Source organism: Trichosurus vulpecula, chromosome 3, assembly GCF_011100635.1.
Source record: "Trichosurus vulpecula isolate mTriVul1 chromosome 3, mTriVul1.pri, whole genome shotgun sequence".
NCBI classification, from domain to species: domain Eukaryota; kingdom Metazoa; phylum Chordata; class Mammalia; order Diprotodontia; family Phalangeridae; genus Trichosurus; species Trichosurus vulpecula.
In genome coordinates, this window is record NC_050575.1 from 301,014,168 (window position 1) to 301,031,189 (window position 17,022).

General features: G+C 39.7%; 1 protein-coding gene across 1 annotated transcript; it reads left to right on the forward strand.

The window, feature by feature from the left end:
* Positions 1 to 2,283: 2,283 nt before the first annotated feature.
* On the forward strand, positions 2,284 to 16,887 carry THAP1 (THAP domain containing 1). Its single transcript, XM_036752460.1, has 3 exons — positions 2,284 to 2,618; positions 11,431 to 11,626; positions 11,982 to 16,887. The coding sequence occupies exons 1-3, from the start codon at positions 2,548 to 2,550 to the stop codon at positions 12,354 to 12,356; spliced, it is 642 nt and encodes a 213-aa protein (XP_036608355.1). The 5' UTR covers positions 2,284 to 2,547; the 3' UTR covers positions 12,357 to 16,887.
* Positions 16,888 to 17,022: the final 135 nt, after the last annotated feature.

The window sequence follows — 17,022 nt, forward strand, 5'->3', positions numbered from 1 at the left end:
CAGGCTTGCTAGCTCTGCTAAAATAACGTATGTAAGTTTTCTCATTGCTTTGTTCAGGCAGCCAGAGTTATACTCTGACTCCTTGTACGTACAAGTAAGCTAGCTCCGCTATGCTTTAAGGGAAAATAATAAACAACATGGATTTTTCTATCACCTAGCTCTGTTGTTTCCTTCAACCAAATTTTCAGGTTTAACAATATGAAGCCCTACACACAAAAAGCATTTAATAAATATTTTAAAGTATATGGAAGGCAGTCTACCGTTAAGAGGTAGGATAAAGTGATATATTCTGTAAAGCCTGAGGGTTAGCAAATTCTAAGCAGGAGTTTTTAACTTGGGGTATATAAACTTTTTAAAAATATATTTGATAAGTATTTCATTTGACTTCTTTTGTAATCCTATGCATTTTATTAATTTAAAAATACTTTTTTGAGAAGTCTAGGTAGGCAACTAGGTGGCACAGCGAAGAGAAAACTGAATGTGGAGCCAGAAAGATCTGAGTTCAAGTGAGGCCTCAGATACCAGCTCTGTGACCCTGATCAAGTCACTTAACCTCTGTTTGCCTCAGTTCCCTTATTTGCAAAATGGGGAATATAAAGAGTCAATAAACATTTATTAAACACTTACTGTGTGCAAATTGCTAATTACTGAAGATACAAAAAAAGACAGGATACTCAGAGGATACAAAGAAAGACAAAAGGCTCTGAAGGAGTTTGAATCTAATGGGGGAAACATAAAAACAACTATGTACAAACAAGTTATATACAGAATAAATTGTAAATAATAGAGAGGGACAGCATTAGAATTAAAGAGGATAGGGAAAAGCTTCCTACAGAAGGATCTTAAGTGGGACTTGGAGGAAGCCAGGAGGTGTAGATGGGGAGAGAGAGCACTCCAGGCATGGAGGACAGCCAGTGAAAATGTCCAGAGTTAAGACATGAATATCTTCTTCAACGAAGAGCTGCAATATGGAAATGTTTGGCATGGCTGCACATGTTTAATCTATATATAGAGGGTACTATTGCTTGCCTTTTGAAGGAAGGGACTGGGAGGTGAGGGAGGGAAGGATGGATGGAATTTGGAACTCAAAAATTATAAAAAAGAATGTTAAAATTGTTTTTATGTGTAATAGAGAAAAAAACATTCTTTAAAAAGAAAAAGAGCAACAAGGAGGAGGTCAAGTAAGAAGATTGGAAAAATGGTGTGGGGGCCAGGGAGAGGGATGTTATAAAGAGCTTTAAATCCAAAATGAGGATTTTATGTTTGATCCTGGAGATGACGGAGAACTGGAGTTTACTGAATGGAAGAGGGATTGTGTGTGTGATATGCATGTTTGTGTCTGTATGTGACATACACCCATTTGTTTTTCATATGTTCCATATGTTCCCCTTGGTTTGTTTTAAATCTAGATTTAATAGCACCTACCTACTTCTCGGGGTTGCTGTGAGGACGAAATTAGATATTGGCGGAGCACTTTGCAAACCTTAACGGGCTATGTAAATGCTAACTATTATTATTTCACCAGAGTACCAAAATGACATAAGAAAAATTAGGAACCACTGTTCTAAAAAAATCATCCACAAAGCTTTGATTAAATTATTGCTCACCTCCCTCTCCCCTCCCCCCGAAGTGGAGCTATCACCTATGAATCGATCTAAAATATTCTGAACAATAGTTTCTGCCGGTGCCATCCCTAATGACAATTCAGCTCACCCCTCCCCGGGATGCAGGACTCTGACTAAGTCACTTCTCCCCAACCCCTGTGTGTACAGTGAGGATCAGAAGACCTCTAAGCACCCTACCAGCTCTATCTTTCTAGGATTCTCCTAGGAATGCTTTTTCAAAGGTTAATCGATGCATTCCCTATGATTCATAAGGAGAGGGGCGGTGCTAAGCGCTGGCTACAACTCTATCGATTACAACTCCAGGGCTTCCAAGCCCTAACTCTCCAGACGCCACAGGGCGGGTAGGCGGGGCTTGTGATTTCTCCGGCCCCTGCGCGCGGCCGCCTCGCCCCGCCCCTCGTGACTTTCGAACCCCCTCCTACGACGGCCCCTCCCCTCAAGCCAAGCCTCAGCTTGGCTTTCCCGCAATAAACTCGGGCTTCGCCGCTGCGAACTTCGCAGGCTCCGCCCCATCCCACCAACTCCATAGGCTCCGCCCCATTCCGCCACGGCCTCCCAGAGGGGAGGGAAGGGCTGGTCGAATCAGCTCCGCGCGAAGGTGTCGGGACTCCGCCTGCTGCCCGCGTCCGAGTGAACGTTACCTCTGGGAGACGAGCCAATCAGAGCCGTCGCCCTCAACTCCTCGCGAGAGGTGAGGCTGAAGCTGCCTCCGCCATCTTGGAGATGGGAGCAGACGGGCGATGGCTGTGGTCCTGTTAATGCAAACAACAATACAGGCGTATTAAAAGCGCCCTGGAGTGAGCCGAACTTCCTCCGCTCCGACCGGCTGGCGCTAAAGAGGGAAGCAGGGTGTCTAAGTCAGGTGCGTGGTGGCGGCGGCAGCAGCTGCTCCTGCCCGCCCCTACGGCCCAAAGCCGGAAGGATGGTGCAGTCCTGCTCAGCCTATGGCTGCAGAAACCGCTACGACAAGGATAAACCCGTTTCCTTTCACAAGTGAGTTTCCGGAGCGCGGCTCGGGAACGGGATCGGGATCGGGATCGGGATCAGCCTTAGCCCCACCGGGGGCTAGGGGGCGCGCGGAGGGTCAGGCAGGGGGGCGGAGCCGGGCGCGTGTCCTGGCGAGCGCGCGGCGGCGGCAGCAGCAGGGCGAGCGCGTGCGCCTATGAGGGGGCGGGCCCACCGAGGGGGCGGGGCGGGGTCGGCATGGCTCCGGGAGGCGCGACGCGCGATCCGTGAAGACACTATACCGGCTTGTTTTTGCTCTGCCGGAGTCTGCGCCAGTCGGGAGTTGAAGGGCTGGTGACCGCTTCACGCGTTAGAGGCTACAGCTCCGGCGAGCGGGGCAGGACGTACCCGTCCGACGGCTTCCGAGGCCGACGTCACCTCCCGAGAGGATGGAAGTAGTCGGCCCAGGGACCGTGGCCCCCCGGGTCTTCGACCCGGTTCTCCACGTCTTCCTCGCCTGTGAGGGCTTCCAGACGGCTCGGAGCCCCCCTCCGGGGAAATGACCTGAGCCGCCCGACCTATTCCAAACGAGCCCCAAGCTGGACCCTTGACCGGAAGGCGACGACGCAGATGATGCTGGGCCCTCGCGCCACGCAGGTGCCGATGTCCGTCGAGAGCACCGGGCCTGGAGTCAGCAAGACCCGAGTTCAAATGTGGCCCCAGACACTTACTGCCTGTGTGACTCGGGGCAAGTCACTTGTAGCCTCCGCTGGCCTAGGCTCCTTATCTGTAACATGGGGGTATGGTTAGCACCTACTTTCCAGGGTTGTCGTGAGCATCAGATGAGAGACTGTTTGTAAAGCGCTTTGCAGACCTTGAAGTGCCGTGTAAATCCTAGCTGGCCTTGTTATTGTTATTATTAGACTTAATAGGTGGCTGGTAAGGCCAGGCAAGCATTTATCAAGCGCTTCCAATGTGCTAAACACTGGGGTACAATAATAAATATTTTTCATTTGCTCTGTGTGACCTTGGTGACCCAGCCCAGGGTTGGAGCCGGTGGATTTCTTTTAAAGACCAGTGTGCATTCAGCCCTTTGCTTATAATTTATTGGGAGCCGGGAGTTAGGTTGGACTTTGAGTGGAAAACCTTGGTTTCCCTCCTGCCTCCACACTGGCTCTGAAGCCCTGGGTGTATTACTCTCTGTGAATCTCAGTATTTTCATCTGTAAAATGGTGCTATGAATGTAGACTTGTTTAACTGTTAGTTTCTCTTCACCTCCCCCCCCCCCCCCCCCCGCCCCCACCAAAGAAAAAAAAATATTTAGTATTCTAAAACCTCTGTGCCTGGTGCTTTGATAGGCCTTGGAGATAGACAGACAAAGAAACCACCCTTGCCTTGAAGGAGATTCCATCCTATTGGGGTGTCAACATGTACTTCTGTGTGCGTGTGTGTATAGATGTATGTATATACACACACACACAATCATTTGGAAGAGGGGTAGGCATTAGTAGCTTCTGGGATCTAGAAAGGCTTCGTGTGATCTGATTGAGGTTCATTTTAAAAGGAAACCAGGGATTCCAGGGGGTGGAGATGAAGGGCATTCCAGGAATTTGCCAATGCACAGGTTCTGAATAAGAAAACGGATTGTCATGTGTAAGGGACAGTCACAAAGCCCTTTCAGTCGAATCAGAGAGTGTGGGAAGGGGAGTGGTGTTTTGTAAGGCCGGAAAGGTAGATAGGTTGTGGCAGGTTTAAAAGCCCAGAGAGTTTCTATTTGGTCCTGGCAAAACCATGAGTTGACAAGGTGGTGACACAAAGTTAGGGATGTAGTAGGTCAGTGTGCTGGAACGGTGAGAGACTGGAGGCCAGGAGACCTATTTGTAGGTGATGCAACCCCAGAGTAGGGTGGTAGTACTGTAAATAGACCGAGATTGGCATGAAAGATGTGGTAGAGGTAGAGAGGACAAGATTTGGGAACTGATTTGAGTAGAGGATAGCATAGTTTGTGGATGATGGTGGTGCCCTCCACAAAGATAGGGAAGGGCCGATGTGAGAGGTTCAAATGAGATCATGTATTTTCCTTGCGAACCTTAAGTACTATATAAACTTCACCTGTTGTTATTATTGGGAGCGGAGGGGCTGAGGTAACGTAAGCAGCCTGCCAGGGGTCACTGAATATCACTGGGCAGCAGCCAGAGGTACATAGGCTGACAGTGTTTTGCTCAGGAATGCTGAGTGTTTTCCTGTAAAACAAGTCTTCTTAATTCTGAACCATTTTTTGTGTAGTGGACCTCTGTGGCAGTCTGGTGAAACCTGAAGACCCCTTTTTAGAATGTTTTTAAATGCATAAAGTACATAAGATTACAAAGGAAACCAATGATAGTGAAATACCATTACCTTCTTTCCACCTGGGAAAGTTTGCTTCCTTGAAAGGCATTTTCCCTAATGGTTGGGATTTTTTTATTTAGATTTTTATCCTCACTATATCAGAAAACTAAATTTGATTTGACCATTAAGTTCTAAAGAAGAGGAGTGTTGTCACAGGTGACTTCAAATAATTCAAAAGACTGTCCTGTGAAATGAGAATTAGGCTTATTATTGATTGGCCCAACTAGACAGAACTGGAAGCAGTGGTTGTGCAAGAGGGGAGGGGGAAATCCAGAGAGACAGGTTTCTAGATGGCAGAGTGGAAAGAGCTCCAGACCTGGAGTCCAAGGAGACCCAAGTTCAAATTTGACCTCAGACATTAGGTGTTTGACTCTGGGCAAATTACTTAACCTCTGTTTGCCTTGTCTGTTAAATGGGGATAATGATAGTACCTAACTCCCCTGGTTGTTGTCAAGAGCAGATTTTATAGTACTTGGCACAATAGTTGTCCAAAAGTACATTGGATATCTTGGGAAGTAGTGAGTTCCTCAAGATATCCAAAGAATGATAATAATAATAATAGCATTTATATTGTATTTTACATATATCATCTCATTTCATCCCTGGAGGCCTTCAAGAAAAGGTTAAATAATCACTTGTTGGAGTCATTGTAGAAGGGATTCTAGTTTACTGAGTGATTCCTCCAGTCCCTTCCAAGTGTGACTAACTTTCTGAGAATTATTAATAAAAATTTTCACTTGAAAAAAATGGATTGGAACCATTCTAGGTAGTCTTCATTTTTAAACAGCAACTGAAAAGCTGTCTATAGTCATATGAAAAAATATTCTAAATTATTATTGATTAGAGAAATGCAAATTAAAACAACTCTGAGGTACTACCTCACAGCTATCAGATTGGCTAATATGACAGAAAAGGAAAATGTTGGCTGTTGGAGAGGATGTGGGAAAACTGGGACACTAATGCACTGTTGGAGTTTTGAACTGATCCAGCCATTCTGGAGAGCAATTTGGAACTATGCCCAAAGGCTATAAAACTGTGCATACCCTTTGATCCAGCAATACCACTGCTAGGTCTATATCCCAAAGAGATCCCTGCCCCCTCCAAAAGGGAAAAGTACCTATTTGTACAAAAATATTTATAGCAGCTCTTTTTTATGGTGGCTAAGAATTGGAAATCAAAGGGATGCCCATCAATTGGAGAATGGCTAAACAAGCTTATGGTATGTGATTGTAATGAAATATTATTGTGCTATAAGAAATGACAAGCAGGGTGATTTCAGAAAAACTTAAGACTCACATGAACTAATGCATAGTGAAGTGAATAGAACCAGTAGAATGCCATACACAGTAGCAGCAATATTGTTCAATTAAGAACTGTGAGTGACTTAGCTATTCTCAGTAATACAATGGTCCAAGACCGTCCCAAAAGACTAATGATGAAGCGTATATTCTCTGCCTCCTGAGAAAGAACCGATACTGTTTGAATACAGACTGAAGCATGCTATTTTCCACTATCTTTCTTTCATTTTTTTCTTTTATTCTAGTCTTCTTGTACAAAATGACTAATATGGAAATGTTTTACATAATTGTACATGTATAACCTATATCTGATTGTTTACCATCTCAGGGAGGGGGGAGGGGAGAGAGAGAGGGAAAGACAGAATTTGGAACTCAAAACTTCAAATAAAAATGTTAAAGAATTACCTTAAAGTATTTCATTTTGCTATTTAAAAAATCAACTGAGAATTGTAAAATTAAAGAAGTGTAAGATTTAAAACTTGAAGAAGCCTGAGAATGCAGTAGCCCCCTCATTTTATAATTCACTTTAAAAGAACACCATATATACTTAAGAGTTTCAGAAGGGGGTCCTGCCCCCTATACCTTCCCTCCAAGGATGTGTTTTGGCTAGTGTTCAGAAATCAGTGGTTTCATTGCCTGTCCAAATTCACTAATTTGCAAAATTGCTGTTTGGCTAGGATTGCATACAAGTACATGTGCCACTTAGTTAAACAGTGGACACTCCATTAGTAAGAAAGTCCAAGTGATGAAATCAACCATCCAGCATGCATTGGTTGAACTCCTGCTATATGTTGAGCATTATGAAGGATATAGAGAAGTATAAGCTTTCAAGGGTTTTCAAATCTATTTGGAAAGGTGACTGACACTTGTGAAACAACAGTAAGACACTTTAAGGATGTAAATCATTGTGTATACTGACACTTCTGTAGAAATTTAGAGGTGAAGGTTAATGAGGTATTTATTGGAGTCATTGGGACTTCATGTGGGGAAAAGAACATGGTTTTCCTTGGCTATCAAGAGTGAAGGAAATTTGAGGCAGGCATTATTTGCTAAAGCTTTACTGATAGTTACCCCCATAAAGAGAGGAAAACAAGCATTACCAGAATTTCAGGGGACTCTTACAAACTTTTTGTTTTAAGGATTTTTCTTTTGTGATAGGGGTACAGCATACTATTACTGTTAATATTTTGAGTAATGTTATTGACAGTTTAATAAAATAAAATGAACTTTTCCTTTTGATTATGTAATTTCTAAAAGTTGACTAAAATTCTTAAGTGTAATTAAGTCAAAACATTTTTGTAGTAAATCACATAGCTGGTTTGGTATGGAGCTGCATGATAGTGAATGTTTACCTAACATCTAAAGGTTTGCAGAGTGTTTTATGTATATTACACATTTGATTCTCATCACAGTCCTAGGAAGTAGGTGCTATTATTATCCTTTATTTATTTATCCATCTGTTTATTTTTAAAGACTGGATCTCTCCATCTCACCCAAGCTGGAAGTGCACGTCCCACAATGATCAGCACAGGAGCTTTGGCCTCTATTTCCAACCGAATGGTTTGCCCTTCTTAGGCAACTTAGACCCTTCCTTTCTCTTCTCCTCTTCCCTTTCTCTCCACATTATTGCCAAACCTTACAGGTGTCTTAGCCTGGTGCAGCTTAGAACTCAGCTCAGGACACCCTCTCTTCCCCACCAAATCTTAAGCCTCCCTGGTAACTGGGATTACAGGTGTATGCCACCACACCAACCATATTATTTCCATTTTACAGATGAGGGAATTGAGACAGGCAATAAGTGACTTGCCCAGAATCACACATCTATTAAGTGTCTGAGGCAATACTTACATTCAAGGTCTTCCTGACTCTAATTCTGGCACTGTCCATTGGACAACCCAGCTAATCCTTATATACAATGGTAATTTAAGTTTTACAAAGCACTTTACATGATGCCATTTAGTCCTGACAACAGTCCACTGAGTTAGATATTAAAATTTAGGCTTAGAGTAGTGACGTGTCCCAAGCTGGATTTGAATTGGGTCCCAAGTGACTTCAGAATCCTGTTGGAAAGAACATGTGGAGGAGAGGCAGCCTGATGGAGTCAGTAATGGAGGCAGGAAGACTTAGGCTTGCTGGCTCTGTGACTGTGAGCAAATCCTTTTTTTGTGCCTGTTGTCTGTCAGATGGAGATGGTACTTATTACCTGTACTGCTTCTCTCACAGGAGTGGTTCAGGTGTCCAGCAACACTCAATGAAAATTGAAAGCATTAGATGGCGATCAGCTGTTACCTTGTTATCCAAGACTTAGGCTGTTCAGCCTTCTCATTTTGCATACAAGAACACTGAGGCTTGGGAAGGGGAATGGATTTGGCAGATAGAATGGCTGGACTTCCTCAGCCACATTCAGGGCTATTCCTGCCATCCTGGCAAGTGCCAGTCTTTGTCAAGATATGCCAATTATGTGCAAATTCACATGTGATACCCCTAATAGCCTAAAAGGAAGTTCTAATGGGGCTAATCCATGAGCACAGCAGAGAAGTCCAAAAATGTAGTCTGGGCAGTGCTGGTATTTTAGCAGATGATCTTGCTCTCCAGTTCTTTCACTGGGCCTCAGTGACCTCATCATTAAAATAAAGGTGATCTCCAAGATTGATTTCATTCTTTTCTTAGGAAGGATCATAAAATTATGAAACTTGATGGATTGAAGAGAACTTTAAAGGTTAATGGTATGCTAGAAATAATGCTGCATTTGGCAGAGGACCTGGATTTGAATCTTGACTTGACTGGATCTTCTCTGTAATCCTGGGCACATCACTTACCTCTCTGGCCTTCAGTCCTTCCTCTAAAATGGAAGGGCTCAGGGGCAGGTTTTGAACCCAAGTTTTTGGGTTAAACTCTAGGTCCAGGAGTTTATCTTCTCCACCAAAATGCCTCTCAAGTCCAGCCCCCCTCATTTTACACATGAGGAAATTGATTTGTCACTAGATGTTTTATTTTGGATCTAGACAATATTAAATTGTCAACAAATTGCCAGCTGAATAAAGTCTAATCTAAGGCTTTGTTGATAACATGCTGACATCAATGTCCAAAAAAACTTTGATACCCTTTAAATACCAGCATAGATTTCTAAAGCAAGCTCTTCCTTCACATAGACACAAACCTTTAGATTTTTGTGGGAAAATCTCTATTTCAAAAAACAAACTTTTAAATTTGAAAAAGCAAATAAGAGTAAAGAAACATTCTTCAGCCAATTTATATTCATTTTAAAGGACCGTTTCAACTTCTTTGTACTTCCCAAGAATGATTTTCTGGTTGGGGAAATAGAAACTAAACTGGAAGGGCCTCAGAAAAACAGGCAGTCTTAAAGTACCTTCCTAGGAGCCCTACTGGTAGCTAGGCCAGGAAGGAAGGAGAGAAGGGCATGGAGTGGGGGATGGGGAAGAGTTTCTTAGGCAAAGGAGTTGTGTTGACTTGGTTTAGTCCTACTCCTCTCCTGTTGGAGCAGCAGTAGGGCGCAAAATGATTCCAAAAGGCTTTCACTCTCTTCTTGTGGATTAGGAATTAATTAGGAGGCAAAACACCAGTGTTGTTCTTTTCCCATTTTAAAAATTTACATAATCAAGGAGAGAGCCTTAGATTGGTTCTAGTCATGCCTTACAGGGTGATGATCTTGAGCAAATCACTGCCTCTTGATTCAGTTTCATCATGTTTAAAAAGATCCCTCTCTACTCCAAAAAGAATGTTTGTTTGTTTTGTCTAGCTTTGGAATAGTCAGAGAGGCATCTGTTAATACATAGGCAGGCATTGTATGTTCATTTCCATAATTCCTTTCCATAAGATGTCTCCCAGCTTCGTCCTAATGTTGTCCTGGTTAGGTGGTAACTAGGGATGGTTGAAAGTTGACTAGCATAAATCCTTGTACAGAAACTTGTTAAGAAACGAGTTCTTTCTTATTTGTAGATCTTTTCCCTGCATCAGGAGTCCAAATATAAATTATTTTTAGTTCTCTGCATTCTTGAGTTCATGTTCTATAAGTCTTTAAAGAGTAACATGGAATATGAGTATTGAAAAATTATATAATTTGGGAATAATGTTGCATTATTTTCTTGGCTGCTGTGGGTCATTGTCCTGGGTGGAATGTAACTGAGCCAGAAAATTGTTTGCTACGTTGCCAATCTATGCATCTAATTACCAAGTTAAGTACAGTCAGTGATATCCTAAAATACTTACTTTTTAAGTTTTCAGTGCTTTTTCTGTGTTTATAATTTTTTTTTAATTAAACCAAATGTTTTACAATATGTTGTAGTCTAAGGGTTACTTTAGAATAAGATAAAAACCAATTTTTACGGTAATTTTGGTAAATGAAACTGCTGGTGGTTTCCTGCTTCATGGGTTATTTATTTTTTCCTGTTCTTTTACTAGGTTAGGCTCTATCACTAATAATTCCACATGTTTAGTTCTTTGGAGAAAGTTTAGTTTTTGAGTTGGGACTTTTTTAATCCTTGAAAAGGAGATTGTTAAATAATAATTCTTTTTTCCCTGAAAGGTGCTTTACTTCAGATTCTCACCTTTTCACCATCTGTAAGATAATTACATTCCTTCAGGAATGAAATTTAACTATGACTTATTCAAATGCAGTTTGATTCAGTTCTTATGCAAGATGTGTTTTGGGTGTCTTTCCTCTGTGAACCTTTTAGAATGTTGTTAAACAATAAAACCTAGCCTTTAAAAGGCCTCGTAGATAAATGGAGCTTTTCTCTATACAAAGTTGCATTCTGCATTTAGACTATCTACCTTCCAAGGTAATAGCTCTTGGCTTTGTGTAAGCTAGCTATTTTCTTCCTCCCTGAAACCCTACTCCTGTTGGCTTTCTCTTGGCTTGTAGGTGACTGACTCCTGGTACTTGTAGACTCTGATGGTGGAGCATAAACTAGGGTAGTTATGGCATTCAATAATAGACAATATATGTGTTCAAGGGCAGACCTAGATAAGTGCATACTAGATCATCTTGTTTTCAACTTTATGAAATGTTGGCGATCTCTATCAGTGGACAGAAAGTATCCTCAATGATGAAATCTTGGAGCTTTCAAAATTTAAAGGATAATAATTTTCATAATTACTTTAAAAATTTCACAGGCATGACAAGATGACAGAATTGAATTATTCTTTTGTAGGTTTCCTCTTACACGACCTGATCTTTGTAAAAAATGGGAAGCTGCTGTCAGAAGAAAAAACTTTAAACCCAGCAAATACAGCAGTATTTGTTCAGAACACTTTACTCCAGACTGCTTTAAGAGAGAGTGCAACAATAAACTACTGAAGGAGAATGCTGTGCCCACGATATTTTGTTTTACTGAACCACATGACAAGGTGATAATGATTTTTTAACTTAAAAAATGGTCTTATTAATTTTAAATGGTTTCATGCATAGTCACTCCACTTTTGTTTATTACTCCAAGGTTAGAGCCTAAACAAATATGATGCTACACTTTGTTTTTCTGTTAATCATCTGAAAGTTCAGTCTCTGTGTTTTTCTTCTTAAATGATTGCCACAAATCTTTATACTCCCCTTTACACAAAAACAAAGTTAAAATTTTTAGAACTTCAGTGCCTTTAAGAGTAAAGTCTTTTAACTATGCTTCATAATGGCATTTAGCTTATTCATGCCGGTTATTGAGGTCACTTTTATTTTGAATGACTAAATTACTTTGCTTTATTGTTTTAGAATGAGGACCTTCTGGAGCAACAGGAACAGCTCCCGCCCCCTCCTCTAACGCCTCCTGTTTCCCAAGTTGATGCTGCTCTTGGATTATTGATGCCACCTCTTCACACCCCTAATAATCTTGCAGTTTTCTGTGACCACAACTACACTGTAGAAGATACAGTGCATCAAAGGAAAAGGATTCAGCAGCTCGAAGAACAAGTGGAAAAACTTAGGAAGAAGCTCAAGACTGCGCAGCAGCGATGCCGAAGACAAGAACGGCAGCTTGAGAAGCTCAAGGAGGTCGTCCAGTTTCAGAAAGAAAAGGATGCATTATCTGGAAGGGGCTATGTCATTCTGCCCAATGACTACTATGAAATAGTAGAAGTTCCAGCATGAAGACATCTCCTCACTTTGTTGGGCCAGGATTACAAGGCCTTATCAGATGAACAGGAGATTCATTTGAAAAATTAAACATTCTTAATTCTTTATGTAAAAGCACTTCAGGACTTTAAAACAATAAAATTGATATGTAATGTTAAAATGTAAATTTTTTTGTCCATAGTAATTTTAGTTTTTTTACAATTTGACAAATTTTAAAAGTTATAGACTAACCTCAGAGTGACATAAGTTTATAATACCTGTTGTAAGATAGAGGATTTTTTTTTCTATTTTCAGTATTTATAGAAATAGTATAAAATCTGAAGTGAAAAAAAATTTAATACAGTAAAAATGATGTAAGTAAAATGAAAAATTATTGGAATCTGTTGGTTGCAAGAACTGGTGTGGATTTAAATGGAAAGTATGGGTCAGGTCATGGAACGTACCTTGTCAGCATAAATTGACAATATTTTAAAATTAGACAGTTTATTCATCCCTCTGCATCAATTGGTCAGGCTGTTTTTTTGTGTCAGAGATTTAGTCGTCTCTGGGAAGGAAAATATTAAAATGCTTTCAGATTTGACAGTTAATTCTGTTTTCCATTCTCTGCATCTTTTTGCCTAAAATGTTTTCATTGTAATTACTCAAGAATTTTTCAATATTGGTAACCTTTGCTCTACACAGTATATACATTATAGCTCTATAAAATGAATTTCTGTAAGGATTCTACTTACCTTCTCCATCCCTCAACCCCATTGCTGTTATAATACGTTTCCGCAACAGGAAAAAAAAAAACTTTAAGTGAATTGTTAATTTTTTGGCAGGGAAGGGATATAAAGATGATACCTACATACATGGCATACTCTTGGATCACTTCTCCTCATCCCTTTTGGGCTGAGTTTTATAATGTGTTAATAGTGCTGGTCAGTAATATCATACTTCAGTAAGTATTCCATCTTTATGGACTACAACCTAAAATTCCCTTAGGTTCTTTTCAAACAGAAGAAAAAATTAGTTTTTTAAATTCCCTACTTTATCATAATAATAGTAATAATAATAATAGCTCACTTTCTTACCTAGCACTTTAAGGTTTACAAAGCATATGTTTTCTCAGCTAAATTCTTTATACCAGATTTTCTAAATAAGTGAGGGGAAATAGATTTTTAAAATAATCTGATTAACACTTCATTTACCTTTTTGTCAAATGTGGTTTAACCACAAAGATTCTTAGTAGAACTTTTAACAATTGGATTCCAACTTAGGTTTGCCCGTAAAGGAGACTGGTGAAACAAGACAGTGCACCATTCCATAAGAAGAGTGGGACGTGCATTCCTGGACGGCGAGATCAGTCAGCAAGTATTTACCAAGTACCTGCTATGTGCCTGGCACTGTGCTGGCAATGTAAAAACAGAAATGAAATCTCCACCCTACAAGAGCTTACATTTTATTTGGGAAGGACTTAATACATGCTAAGCATATAAGAGACACAACGAAGTAAAAAAATTTGAGAATCCTTCCTCAACTTTACCATCCTTTCCCAGGGCTACCCACTTCCCTGACAGGTAAATTACAGCGATAATCTCTGGCATTTTATCTAGCTAGAGTATTACCTTATGCCAGATATGCCAATGTTTGAAACCAAAATGTTTTCCAAACTACTGCCCGTATGGAGAAGTTTAAGCATTAGACTTTCCATGTTTAACACACAAGAATATTTTCAAAGTACATTGAAAAATGACCCTATTATTGGTAGAGTTGGATTGGATAGAGGTTAAAGCTGTGAATCCATTAGCGTAGGGAACTTCGAAGTTGAGGGAACTACCTGTGCACCTTGGCACCTTCTCTACAACTTAAAGTCTAAGTTGTCCAGAGTACTGGGAAGTTAAATGACTTATCTAGGATCACACAGGCAGGCCAACTCTGTTCACTCAACCATACTACCCAGTTGAAATACAGGAATTGCAGGTTCTAAGTGACTTCCCCAGGCCTAGCCTTTTGGACTTGGATTCATGGTGGCTTAATTTTTCTAAGGAATTGTTGAAAAAACTAGAAGTATTAAAAATTAATTATTTGAACCACATTCATTCCTCGTTAATAGCTATGACCTCAGCACTAGTTTCGAATTGAAATTAGGAAACTATCTCTAGCCATGCCTGGACCTTAGGCCACTGATGAGGTAAAAACTATTGTTAAGCATTATTATGCTTTTGTGTGTTCCCCTCAGCACTTGTTAAGAATATGTATGGGTAAATGATTTCTTCTTTACATCATCAACTTGAGGTTGTTTCTATGCAAAAATCTGTCACTGTTTTCAATCAGTATTTTCTCTCAAACTTCACTTTGAATTAGGACTAAATATTCAACTTAAGATAGAGATAAAAATAATGACATAGCATTTTATTTTTAACTCTCTTGCCTTATCAGAAATAAGCACCAATTTAGAGAGAACTGAACCATTTACACCTACTTATCTTTAAAATCTGTTAATGCTTCATTGCAGGGATTCTTAACTTTTTTTTTAAAAATATGGACCCCTTTGGCAGTCTGGTGAAGCCTATGTACCTCTTCTCAGAATAACGTTTCTAAATGCATGAAATAAAATACATAGGATCACAGAGGAAACCAATTATATTGACACACTGTTATAAAAAACATTTTCTAGCCTAACAAGTTCATGGATCCCAGGTTAATCTCTGATTTATAGGATGAATTTGGAGTTCAGCTGATTGTTTCTGATTTGAGATACCTAACTTTTAAAATGCAAATTGTTGATTTAAACTTTGTTATATTGATGTCAAAAAGAATAGGTAAGAGTTTTAGTTTGAAAATGTTTCTGTAAAAGTACAGTAAAACTTCTGTAAAAATACAGTAAAACTTCATTAATTTGGACAATTTGAGGAGATCAATATGAATTGCAGAATGTTTTAAAAATAGATGCAGTTGCCCATAGTGGTAGAACATACCTGTAATCCAGGCTACCAGAGGAGGCTGATTCAGGTGGATCACTTGAGTCTGGGAGTTAAACTGCAGTGGGGCTAAAGTCAATCAGGTGTTCACACTAAGTCCAGTACCAGTACTGGGAGAGGAGGGGGTCCACCAGTCTGCCTAGGGTAGGCAGGCTTAGGTCAGGAATGAGTCAAAATTCTCATATTGATCAATAGGTGGATCAGCTCATCAGTGGACACTACCGTTCCATCTGGATGAGACAGGAGGACTCAGCCTCAAAAACTGTAGTCTTAAAAACTTTAAGTACACACTATTTCCGTTATGTTCCATGGGCCCTGTATCCTAGAAAGGGCCTATTGGATCTGTCTCATTGAACATATGGTTGATTTATGTCAATATCATTTGTAGGTAAACAGTTTAATGAAATTTTTAACAATTCATTTGAGTTAAACTTACCCTTTATAATCTTACATAACTTTTGCTAGTAGACCCTTTCATATTATAATGCAAAGCTCATATGAATATGTTCCAGATTAGTCCAAATCAAGGAGGTTTTACTGTACTGCAATTTAGAAAAGTATTTTAGCTCTTTACTTACTGAATTCATGTTATATGTACTAAAACTTAACTATAGGGAAGCATGATGTTTACAGATTGTCAGCTGATTGGCCAGTCCTTTTTATTTGATGGAAAAAAGGAAATTGTTTATGTTAAAAAAATTGTTTAACAAGGTACTTGTGTGATTCCTTTCCCCATGGTGCCATGAATGATGGTGAAGCCAGATTGAGATTTTATTTGGTTTGATAGTTTACATTTCTGGGAATATTTAATTAATTCCTTAGTTCCCCTCACCCCTATTCACTTTGCTGTAATTCTCATTTTGACATAAATCACACAAAAAGTGATTTACTTAAAAATGTGTAAGGCATTCCAGAATTTTTAAAGGAAAGATGTCATTAACTGGTAACATCAGCATTTATAAGACAAAACCCAAGCTGACTGCCCATCAGGCTTTTTCTAGGGGCCTTGTGAAAGTCAACAATTTTTGAAGGTTCCTGCCTTTAGTTAAACTGTATTGTTTCAGGTCAGTATTGTGTACAATGCTATGTTTAAATATTTTAAAATGTTCATGTGAAAATAAAAATGCCAAAGAACTTGTACAACGGTTTAAGAAGTGAAGATGGACTATACAAAAAGCAAAGATAATTGCACTTCAGTAATAAATATCCTTTTCTAGGACTATGTGGGATTTGACCATGAAAGATTTTATTCACGTGGAGGACTCATAAATATTTTAAAGCTGTAACAACCTGCTGACAATCTTAATTTTACTAATTATTCTACCATCTTGAAATTTTATACTTCCTGTCTTAGTTCTTAAGCCAAGATTTCATAATTAATAAACACTGTTAGAGTTGTGCCAGGATCAGTGATACTCGGTGAATAAAGGTGTTTTAGGTGGTAAAACAAATTGTTGCTGACAAATTTCAGACTTGATACTTACATTGTTCTCAAAAACAAAATTTCACCGAATGAAATACTTGCTTATACTCAAACTACTTTAATAGCAAATTAAATATTTTAATAAAAAAGTTTTAAAGTATTTGGCTACAAGTATTCACCTAGTCATTTCCTACGTAGGTTGAATTGCAGCACCATTACTCTCTGATAGTGCTTTATTTTTAGAACAGAAAACATCCCAAAGTGCCTTTGTACCAGGCACTAAAGAAACTTAATG

Excerpts from the sequence above, each read along its gene's own strand:
- THAP1 (XM_036752460.1), top strand. The coding sequence starts at position 2,548 with ATGGTGCAGTCCTGCTCAGCCTATGGCTGCAGAAACCGCTACGACAAG. Across the intron at positions 2,619-11,430 it reads AAACCCGTTTCCTTTCACAA|GTTTCCTCTTACACGACCTG; the intron begins GTGAGTTTCCGG and ends ATTCTTTTGTAG. Across the intron at positions 11,627-11,981 it reads TTACTGAACCACATGACAAG|AATGAGGACCTTCTGGAGCA; the intron begins GTGATAATGATT and ends TTATTGTTTTAG.